The sequence below is a fragment of the Nerophis lumbriciformis genome, linkage group LG28, assembly GCF_033978685.3.
Source record: "Nerophis lumbriciformis linkage group LG28, RoL_Nlum_v2.1, whole genome shotgun sequence".
Taxonomy (NCBI): Eukaryota; Metazoa; Chordata; class Actinopteri; order Syngnathiformes; family Syngnathidae; genus Nerophis; species Nerophis lumbriciformis.
Window position 1 is genome coordinate 11541794 of NC_084575.2, and position 12298 is coordinate 11554091.

Sequence of the window (12298 nt, forward strand, 5' to 3'; positions counted from 1 at the left end):
AAATAAAGGGAAGGTGGGACACCGGTCGGTAGTTTACCATGAGGTCAGGATCAAGGATAGGTCTTTTGAGCAGAGGATGAATAACCGCTTTCTTGAATGCTAGGGGAACAGTGCCAGAGGAAAGTGATAAGTTTATAATATTTAGCACTGATGGACCTAATAATACAAAAAGCTCCTTGATAAGTTTCCCAGGAAGTGGGTCAAGTAAACATGTTGTTTGTTTTATCCCACTTACACGCTGTAATAGTTCCTCTAATGTTATTTCATCAAAAAGAGAGAGACTATTTTGTATTGCAGTATCCGTCGTAGATACAGTTGTATCTGTGTTCATAGAACCCAGTTGTAGCTGGGATGCGTTGTCTTTAATCTCCTTTCTAATGAGTTCAATTTTCTTATTAAAGAAATTCATAAAGTCATCTGCCGAGTGGGTGGAGCTATTGGGAGGAGTCCCTTGTTGGGTTAGCGATGCTACTGTACTAAACAAAAATTTAGGGTCGTTTTTGTTGAGGCGGATGAGATTTGAGTAATATTTAGCTTCAGCTAAGGTAAGCATGCGTTTATACGATATTAAACTATCACTCCATGCTTGATGGAAAACCTCAAGCTTGGTCGCGCGCCATTTGCGTTCCAACTTTCTACATGATAATTTATGAGCTCTGGTTTCCTCTGTAAACCATGGGGTGCGCCTTTTAGGGGCCCTTTTTTGTTTTAGCGGTGCTATACTATCAATGGTTTTGCGCAGGGCATTGTCAAAGTTGTTAGTGAGGTTATCAATAGAGCCGACATAATTTGGGAATGGTGCCATTACCGAAGGCAGTAGGTCAGCAAGAGTCATCGTTGTGGCGGCATTAATGTTGCGGCTGCTATAGCAGTTATTATTATTATTAGTTTGTTGACAATGAGTCAGAACTTCGAATTTTATAAGGTAATGATCGGACATTACTTTAGTATACGGGAGTACCATAACTTTGGAGGTGGTGACACCCCTGACCAGCACTAGATCTATCGTATTGCCGTTGCGATGCGTAGGTTCATTTATTATTTGTGTAAGACCACAGCTATCAATTATAGTCTGGAGCGCCACGCACTGAGGGTCCGATGGGGTATTCATATGGATATTAAAGTCCCCCATTATGATTATATTGTCTGCGTGCGTCACTAGATCAGCAACGAACTCTGAGAATTCATTAATAAAGTCCGAGTAGGGCCCTGGGGGGGCGGTAGATAACAGCCATATCGAGAGGCAGCGGTGCGACAGACCTCATAGTGAGCACCTCAAACGATTTGTATTTATTATTTAGGTTAGGGGTAAGGTTAAAGTTTTCATTGTATATTAGTGCGACCCCCCCACCTCTTTTAAGGGGACGGGCAATATGCGCATTCGTATAGTTAGGAGGAGATGCCTCATTTAGCGCAAAAAAATCGTCTGGTTTGAGCCAGGTTTCGCTAAGACCAATGACGTTAAGATTGTTGTCTCTAATGACCTCATTAACTAATAACGTTTTGGGAGACAATGATCTTATGTTTAAAAAGCCCATATTATAAGTATTGGGCTGTTTTGACGAGTTTTTGTTTAAATTATCCGTAGTAGAAATATTAATAATGTTGCGTTTATTATACATAGTGCACTTTAAATAGTTTCGACCATATCTAGGAATTGATACGACGGGAATTTTCAGATTGTTTGCTTGATGCTGCGATCGACTGAACGCATCATGATTTGCCACCTCAGTATAATGCATATCTACCCCGGACACATTCACAACAGAAAACACATTATGTGAGTTGTGTGTTATTCTAAGAAAATTGCTATGCGTACAGGAATTATCCAGCCTGGTGCTGGCTAGTTCTAGCTTAACTGACTCCTCACCCGGACTAGCAGGCTCTGTAATTGCCTGTGACCGGGCTTGCTCTAGTGTAGTTAGTCAAATGTGACTTAAACAGTAGTCTATATTCTTAGACAGGATGATGGCGCCTTCCTGGTTAGGGTGAAGGCCGTCCCTCATCAGCAAGCCTGGTTTGCCCCAGAAAGAGGGCCAATTATCAATAAACGTTAGTCCCTGTTGTCTACAGAAGCTAGCCAGCCACTCGTTAAGCGAGACTAATCTGCTATATCTCTCATCATTGCCTCTCGCAGGCAGGGGGCCAGAGACAATTACTCGATGCCTGGACATCTTTCTAGCGAGATCACAAGTCCTGGCTATGTTTCTCTTTGTAATCTCTGACTGTCTCATTCTAGTGTCATTGGAGCCAACGTGTACAACTATATTCGCATAACTAGTGGTGCGATTAGCCTGTCGTACGTGTTTACTAGGCCTGTTGCGAGTTAGCTCCCTAAGATTAGCTTCAATGTCAGGTGCTCGGGCCCCCGGGATGCACTTAATTGTGGCTGGTTTGCTAAGCTTTATGTTTCGGGTGATGGAGTCCCCTATGACTAAGGTGTGGTGCCCGGTAGACTGGGGTGTAGGACTAGCTAAAGAGCTAAATCTATTATGCGTCTCAACCGGTACACCCTAGCTTCCCTGGCCTGCTGACATCAACTCCAAAACTGGACAGATCAGCTTTCAGGAAAAGAGAGCGGATGAGGGTATGTCTACAGAATATATTAATTGATGAAAACTTTATTCATTACTTGCGGTTTTACGTAAATTATTATACATAAACTGTGTTTACCAATAATTTAGCTTAAAAACATTTATTTTTTTCAATCATTCGAGTACATTCAGGTAGTCTTGTGTAATGGAGTATTTTGTGTCTATTTAGGTATGGTTAACCTGAGTGCTAAAATCGTGGGAAAATATATGTTCTTAGCGCGCCTGAAATGGGCTGTCTGCACTATCAAAGTGCATTTTGTTGCCAAATGTATTTCATATGCTGTAAACCTAGTTCATAGTTGTTAGTTTCCTTTAATGCCAAACAAACACATACCAATCGTTGGTTAGAAGGCGATCGCCGAATTCATCCTCGCTTTCTCCCGTGTCGCTGGCTGTCGTGTCGTTTTCGTCGGTGTCGCTTGCATACGGTTCAAACCGATATGGCTCAATAGCTTCAGTTTCTTCTTCAATTTCGTTTTCGCTACCTGCCTCCACACTACAACCATCCGTTTCAATACATGCGTAATCTGTTGAATCGCTTAAGCCACTGAAATCCGAGTCTGAATCCGAGCTAATGTCGCTATAGCTTGCTGTTCTACCCGCCATGTTTGTTTGTATTGGCATCACTGTGTGGCGTCACAGGAAAATGGACGGGTGTATATAACGATGGTTAAAATCAGGCACTTTGAAGCTTTTTTTAGGGATATTGCGTGATGGGTAAAATTTTGAAAAAAACTTCGAAAAATAAAATAAGCCACTGGGAACTGATTTTTAATGGTTTTAACCCTTCTGAAATTGTGATAATGTTCCCCTTTAACACTGAAACGCCCACCGGAAGAGGTGCTTTAAGACATGGCTAGCTAGCTAGCGGCTAAAGTGTTTTAGCTACTTCTAAATCACTAATCCTCGCCTCCATGGCGACAAATAAAGTATGTTTCGTACAAGTATCATCCCTGCAGGACGAGGAATAGCTAAACATGCTTCACTACACACCGTAGCTCACCGGCGTCACAATGTAAACAAACGTCGGCACCCACTGTAATGATACCAAGTACAGGACCGTATCTAGTCGACACTACTATGACTACGTCGATATTTTTTGTCATCACAACATCTTCTTTCGTTTTTTTAAAATTTACATTATGTTTATAAACTCAAGAAAATATGTTCCTGGACACATGAGGACTTTGAATATGACCAATGTATGATCCTGTAACTACTTGGAATCTATTGGTATTGTCCTGGGCATGACGTTAAAGTGCATCCGGCAGTGGAGGCTCCTCTATGGGGTCTTGGGGCACTAGGAGGTTAACCCCTTTACTACTGTTACCCCAGGTGGTCCTTGGCAAAGGCCTAGTACCCGACTGCCCCCTAGCTAGGGATACGGTGAAGACCTCAACGGCGGCGCAGGCGGAAGATGGTAGATGTAAGAACTATCACAACGGCTGTGATGGCAGAAGAAGGCACCCCCACATCCATGAGGGCCCAGTTATGGGGAAATAAAAAACTAAGACCTCAACGGTGGAACAGGCGGAGGATGATTGCTAACCCTATGGAGCGTCACAATGGCTGGGATGGCGGATGAAGGCTGCAGCAGAAAAGGGTCCCCAGTCGTCTTGGACTCCATGCCACTGGACCCTGACTCGGATCTGTCAAGGATCGTGTGGTGACTGTCTGTGCACCAGTCTCCCCACGTTAAACAAAGTCACGCACAGGCATCCTCCATAAAGGGATACACCCCTACTAGGAGGACCGTCATACTCGCTTCGAGTGACCGCCGATGATGATAATGACTTGGTATCGGATTGATACCCAAATTTGTGGTATCAAACAACAGAAGAATAAGTGATTATTTTATTTTAACAGAAGTGTAGATAGAACATGTTAAAAGAGAAAGTAAGCAGATATTAACAGTAAATGAACAAGTAGATTAATAATTCATTTTCTACCACTTGTCCTTAATAATTTTGACAAAATAATGATAAATGACACAATATGTTACTGCATATGTCAGCATACTAAATTAGGAGTCTTTGTTTGCTTACTTACTATTAAATGACAAGTTGTCTTGTATGTTCACTATTTTATTTAAGGACAAACTTGCAATAAGAAACATATGTTCTGTAAGGTTTTTTGTTCAAATAAAACCAATAATGCAATTTTTTGTGGTCTCCTTTATTTAGAAAAGTATCAAAAGGTATGGAAATAATTTTGGTATGGGGACAACACTAGTCTGGACTGCTGTAATTTATCGTGTACCATTTTTTTCATAAATCGTGACAGTACAAATGATTATTCATCATTAATTATTAATGAATCGCATTTTGCAGCTGGCTTTGATTTAAAATCGCAGAAAAATAGCGTTTTAGACTGAAGACAAAACAAGCATCATCTCAATCAAAGAGAAAAAAAAGACTTCAGTAAATGTTTGTGATGTCAAAAAGCACAGAAGGGATTTTGCCGCACAATCTACGTCTCACTTGATGACAAGTGAGCGTCGCCCGCCCATTGCAGCTAGCTAGCTGTGATCTCTTCTTTGTTCCAAGATGAAGGCTACGGGTATGACTGCACACACATCACAGCATTTCGGCCATCAGGTGGGCTTTCAGGCTGCAGCTGCCATATTTATGTGGCGGGGGGGGGGGAGGGGGTTTAAACAGAAAAACACATTTGGAAAGAGGAAAGAAATGAGATGAAGATATGACAGTAGGTGAGAGAGCAGGACGAGGACCGAAAATACAAATACCGTATTTTCCGGACCATAGGGCGCACCGGATTGTAAGGTGCACTGCCGATGAGTGGGTCTAGTCAGGTATATTTTCATGCAAAAGGCGCACCGAATTATAGGGCGCATTACAGGGGTCATACTATTATTTGTTTTTTCTAAATGGAAAACACTTCCTTGTGGTCTACATAACAGGTAATGGTGGTACTTTGGTCAAAATGTGGCATGGATTATGTTTTACAGATCATCTTCGAGCCGCTTTCTGGCAGTCGCTTCAGGATGCGCCGTTTTGTGGGCGGTCTTATTTACGTGGCTCACATTCACTGGAAGAGCTTCTCACCCTATCTCTAAGGGAGAGCCCTGCCACCCGGCGGAGGAAACTCATTTTGTCCCCATGATCTTGTCCTTTCGGTCATAAACCAAAGCTCATGACCATAGGTGAGGATGGGAACGTAGATCGACCGGTAAATTGAGAGCTTTGCCTTCCGGCTCAGCTCCTTCTTCACCACAACGGATCGATACAGCGTCCGCATTACTGAAGACGCCGCACCGATCCGCCTGTCGAACTCACAATCCACTCTTCCCTCACACGTGAACAAGACTCCGAGGTACTCGAACTCCTCCACTTGGGGCAGGGTCTCCTACCCAACCCGGAGATGGCACTCCACCCTTTTCTGGGCAAGAACCATGGACTCGGACTTGGAGGTGCCGATTCTCATACCAGTCGCTTCACACTCGGCTGCGAACCGATCCAGTGAGAGCTGAAGATCCTGGCCAGATGAAGCCAGCAGGACCACATCATCTTCAAAAAGCAGAGACCTAATCCTGCAGCCAACAAACTGGATCCCTTCAACGCCCTGACTGCGCCTAGAAATTCTGTCCATACAAGTTATGAACAGAATCGGTGACAAAGGGCAGCCTTGGCGGAGTCCAACCCTCACTGGAAACATGTCTGACTTACTGCCGGCAATGCGGACCAAGCTCTGACACTGATCGTATAGGGAGCGGACCGCCACAATCAGACAGTCCGATACGCCATACTCTCTGAGCACTCCCCACAGGACTTCCCGAGGGACACGGTCGAATGCCTATACTCCATCCCATTTTAAATATGTTTTCATGACCGCTTATATATTTGCCTATCAACCTTTCAAATGACACCCAAATCTGCACTGATGCAGGTAAATAAACAGTAGCCTAAAGGGACTCTAGACCATTGCCTGAAACCCAGAAGTGCCTCTTGGTCATGTGATTGCAAGCCAGCAATTACAAAGTCCTGAGGAGTGTGGAGTGTGGAAGTAATAAGAGGGAAGATATTATCACTAGAACAAGGTTAGGACACATATATCTCAATAGTTCACTGTAATTAATAGGGAACAAAATTAAAGGGCTGTGGAAGGTGGTGGTAATGCAAACCACAAGGTTGCTTGCCAACTCCCATCAAAAGAAAGAGGAAGGCGGGTCTTGGCGTCTCTATTGTTCACACACAACAGCGCCAACATTTAAAACCCACTCAACGTTCTCGTGCTTGCTAGAAGAAGGTAACTATCCAATTGTGTTCACTGTTGATTCACTCTTTATCCTGTAGTTTCCTTATTAATGTGTTGTGTTTTAAGTCTGCTAGAAGTCTATCATTGTCCGGTATTTGTTGCAGAGCTGTGTAACATTTATTTGCCTCTTCTCTTGGCTAGTTCACACTTGAAGAAGACACTCTAACGTTAGTCTCATCTCTGTGTGTGGGAGTTACAGACTTGTAAATATGTATATGTAGGCCCTCCTAAAGCAATGATTCTCAAAATTCTAAATTTCAAGGTCTGTCTTTAACTCTTAAAGTGTACAAATGGAACAAAATGGACCCAACAGTGTCACAGTTACAGATCTTGTAAGGGTCAATTTAAACCGCTTCAAAGAAACTCACAGAGTCCCTGGAATCCACTTTGAGAACCACTCTAAAACAGTATTTAATCAAACAGTGGCCACAGTGCAGAGCGAGCCGCTGAAGGTAAGGACATCAGTCCTAAGGTATAAATCAATGTTAAAAGGGCCATTATTTTTCAAACGCATCATGACACTAAAGGAACTTTATATAGGAATTTTCTGGCTGGCTGAAATATTGTGTAAACACTTTTACAACATATTCCGGTTGAGTCTTCAATTACAGAATGTTTTGCAGGCTGAATATTACATTTTATTAATAAATATCGAATGTCAAGACATTGTCATGCAGAGAGATGAGTACCATTGACTTGTACAACATGTAATGCACAGAACATCAGAAGCATTTATTCAGGTAGAAATATCAAATATTACATTTCCAAACATCTTTGACTATCAAAGTGTGAACATACCAATCCACATTAAGACACGCTGTATTATTAATGCAGGAAACTGGGATCTAAACATGTAAGTGTAGCTCCTCCTCTGAATGCAAGTGCTCCTGCAGCAAGAATACAAATTATGTGTTTCTACAAAACGCAAAATCTGGCAAGACACCAACACGCTGCCGGAATTATTATTTTTTTGATATTGTCATTAAAAACGTAGTTATATTTGTGGTGAGCTATTTAAAAAAGAATAATATATAAAACACATTTCATCAAAGCAAATTAATTGTCCAGCCATGGTATTAAGACTTGAAAATAATCTGTCTAGGGAACACTTATTAATGATGAAAAATTATATCTATCTGTGATTAATTATAATTAATTTTGAGTTAACTATAAACAATGCAATTAATCCCGATAAGATAATATATATATATATATATATATATATATATATATATATATATATATATATATATATATATATATATATATATATATTAATTATTACTATTTCTATTTATTTTTGGGGGCGTTGGGGACTGGTATCGCCTTTGGAGCCTGCTTGCTCCACAGGAGTGGTTCCCGTGGCCCCGTGTCGGCGGCCCTTCTGTGGCCGACTTGAGTGGGGCTGGCCCTGCTGTGCTCTCATGGAGGGGGAGTTGGGCTCGTGGGGGCCCAGGTTGCTTGTGGGGTGGGGTCGTCTTCCCGACTGGCTGCGGGGCATCTCTGGGCCCCTCGGGGCGGGTCGTACCGTCTTTCTGACTGCGTGCTTGGGGGATGGTTATCTCCTACTTCTCCCGAGTCTTGTCCTCTGCCGGGTGCGTTTGTCTACAGCCTGCGCGCTGTCCTGCCCGGCGGCACGGTGGGCCCGGTTCTGGGGGTACTAGAAGACAAATATATTGTGCACACAAACACACGTACATACATATGCACAAACACTGTACATACATACATACATACATACTGTACATAGTACCAGTGACGTGCGGAGCCTCACCTGCCATCATGGAAAGAAAAAAAATGTAAAAAGAAAAAAAAAAAATTAAATTGTTATATGTATCCAGTGATTATACTATAAAGTTATTTTCCATTTAACTTCACCAGTAAAAAGAAAAAAAAATAATTAAATTGTTATATGTATCCAGTGATTATACTATAACGTTATTTTCCATTTAACTTCACCAGTTTTAGATTATTTGTATTCAAAATCGCTGAATTTTCACATTTGCCGTTCAAATACTGAGAAGAGACGGTGCGGTGAACAGCAGCCAGTTGAGGCACGTCACTCAGTGCCTCAACATGGATTGCGGACTCGGCTAACTGCTGGCCTGCTGTGCAGTGAGACCGTATTGCTATATGAATTATATTATACATTTCCATAGTTTAGTTAGCTGAGGTATATAATGTACAGTGTATTTTGTCAACAACTGTATGTGTGTAAAGTATTTCTTGTGCTGAGCGATCATAAAACTGCTGCGAAGACGCACTGGCTGAGGCTCGCGTAACCCCGCCTCCTGGTGCTGGTTAAGGCACCTTCGCCGCAGACTGCACCCCCGACGAGAGCTCCACACCAACCAAAGCCTACACCCAAACCCTCCACGTGCAAGACCGAATCCACCCAAAAAAAGTCACTTAACAAGAAGCCAAAAAGTGCAAAAACAACATTGCTCGCGCCGGAGGAGCCGTGAACGACTGCAAGGACACAACATTAGGTACACTTGCAGACTGCAGCACGGATTTCATATTTCATTCATTCACAACTCCTCCAACACGAACACCACTGTTCCCGCACTTATAAGTAAAGGTAAGACCATAATAACGTTTTTTTATTAAATGTGCTTTTTTGTGTGCTACAGTTTGTATGTGTAAAGTTAAAGTTAAGTTAAAGCAGGGGCGTCACTAGCTTTTAAGGACAGGTGGAGCTTTGCCCCCAGGAGATGCACAGGATGCGAGCGAATGTTACGCACGAGCACAAAACTTCACAAACGGCTAACAAAGACTTAGAAATGATTCATTTTTGTTATTATTATTTTTTTTAAATGCACGGGACGAAATGAAATGCTCCCCGGGACGATGGCTTTTAACCATATATTTTCTTTTTCTTTTTATGTATTTATTCATTTTACATTTTATATTAAATGTCTTGGTTTTTCCTCCCTCTGAAAATCCTATTAAATGTTTAACAAGCCATCCTATATAATAAAACAGCTATTAATGTAACAATACAATAAAACAAATATATTCAATGATGTTTTTTTCATTATTTTAACAATAGGTTTATGTATATTACTTTATATAGATTCTACAAGAAACACAACACTTAAAAAATAAATGATTTACAATTGCACACACAAGGTTTTGTGCAGCTTCACTCATTGTAAAGGAAGATAATGTGCTTCGTACACCTGCAGGACCGCAAGCAAGGTCGCAGAGAAAATGCGGGCTGGAATTTGAGTGATGTGGGCATTTTCTATATGAACAAGTGGAATGGATTGGATACCGACGCACAAAAGGGGCTCTCTACCTTACGCTATGAAGTGAGGGGAAACTGAGTGAATAATAACAGGTTATATGATTATTTATTTAAACTCATATTTGGGCCACTTTATAATGAATATGTCGGCATTTATTTGTAAAGAAAACCCCAAAAAAACACCAAATTATTTAGGGGGGCTTAAGAATATTTTAGGGGGGCTTGAGCCCCCCTAAAATAGGCCTAACAACGCCAATGAGTTAAAGTACCAATGATTGTCACACACACTAGGTGTGGTGAAATTTGTCCTCTGCATTTGACCCATCCCCTTGATCACCCCCTGGGATGTGAGGGGAGCAGTGGGCAGCAGCGGCGCCGCGCCCGGGAATAATTGTTGGTGATTTAAGCCCCAATTCCAACCCTTGATGCTGAGTGCCAAGCAGGGAAGAATGCTGGCATGAGCTTTTAAACATAACCCGTTAACTGCTGCCAATAAAATGGTGAATAAGATACTCTTTAGGGTTCATATGTTTGTAAATCTGACTGTGATGAAGTCAGTGCCTCACCAGCCATCAACCTCACTGCACGTCACTGGTACATACACATGCACATATACTCATATTGTTCAGCATACATACGTACATTCAATCATACAAACATTTGCGAACACCTAGGTACATAGGCACATACATAGGTACATCCGCTTGCATATACTGTACATACACAAAGAGTACATACATCCACAAGCACATTCCCTGTACAAACATACATATACACATACTGTACATATACAAGCACATATGCATACATACACTCATGCACATAATCACATTTCATCAAACATATATTGACGTTGTCCCCCTGGGGGAAACTGGGTAAAACACAGCACACTGATTAATCTTAACCTATTTTTACCATAACAATCTGTAAGATTAATATAGTCCGTTCCTCTTCTTTCCCCTTCAATTATTTGCTTTACTTTGTAATTCAAGTAGTCATTACTTTTTCGTATTGTTGCATTTGAAAAAAGTGTATTGTTCATAACAGAGGTCATTATTATTATTATTATTAATTATCAATAGTGTTATTTCTATCGGTCTTATATTGTTCCAACTGTAGTGCAATAATGTTCATTGTCATTTCTGTGTTATTATTGTCTACTTCAGTAACTGTTTTTTTGCTATAATTTTTGGGATCATATTTGTACGTTGATTGATTGAGACTTTTATTAGTAGGTTGCACAGTGAAGTACATATTCCATACAATTGACCACTAAATGGTAACACCCGAATAAGTTTTTTAACTTGTTTAAGTCGGGGTCCACTTAAATTGATTCATGATACAGATATATACTATCATATATACTATCATCATAATACAGTCATCACACAAGATAATCATCAGGGTATATACATTGAATTATTTACAATTCGGGGTGTGGAGGGAAGGGTTGGGTTTGGTTGTTATCATCAGTCATCAACAATTGAGAACAGAGAAATGGATATTGAAACAGTGTAGGTCTGACTTGGTAGGATATGTACAGCAAGTAGTGGACATAGAGAGAGAGAGAGAGAGAGAGTGAGAGATCAGAAGACATAAGAAAAGTATCTACATTTGATTGTTTACATTTGATTATTAACAATCCGGGGAGGGTGTTAGTTTAGGGTTGAAGTTACCTGGAGGTGTACTTTTATTGCGGTTTTGAAGGAGGATAGAGATGCCCTTTCTTTTATACCTGTTGGGAGCGCAATCCACATTGATGTGGCATAGAAAGAGAATGAGTTAAGACCTTTGTTAGATCGGAATCTGGGTTTAACGTGGTCAGTGGAGCTACCCCTGGTGTTGTGGTTATGGCGGTCATTTACGTTAAGGAAGTAGTTTGACATGTACTTCGGTATCAGGGAGGTGTTGCGGATTTTATAGACTAGGCTCAGTGCAAGTTGTTTTACTCTGTCCTCCACCCTGAGCCAGCCCACTTTGGAGAAGTGGGTAGGAGTGAGGTGTGATCTGGGGTGGAGGTCTAGAAGTAATCTGACTAGCTTGTTCTAGGATGTTTGGAGTTTAGATTTGAGGGTTTTGGAGGTGCTAGGGTACCAGGAGGTGCATGCGTAATCGAAAAAGGGTTGAACGAGAGTTCTCGCTAGAATCCTCATGGTGCTTTTGTTGACCAGAGAAGAGA

The 12298-nt window shown here is 41.4% G+C and overlaps 1 protein-coding gene across 1 annotated transcript in view; it reads right to left on the reverse strand.

The window, feature by feature from the left end:
* Positions 1 to 8257: 8257 nt before the first annotated feature.
* The window catches only part of tex264b (testis expressed 264, ER-phagy receptor b), a 142314-nt gene continuing 138273 nt past the window's right edge, over positions 8258 to 12298 (reverse strand). Inside the window, exon 4 of the mRNA XM_061923603.1 lies at positions 8258 to 8529. Coding sequence (XP_061779587.1) covers positions 8435 to 8529 — 95 coding nt within the window. The 3' untranslated portion in view covers positions 8258 to 8434. The remainder of the gene's footprint in view (positions 8530 to 12298) is intronic.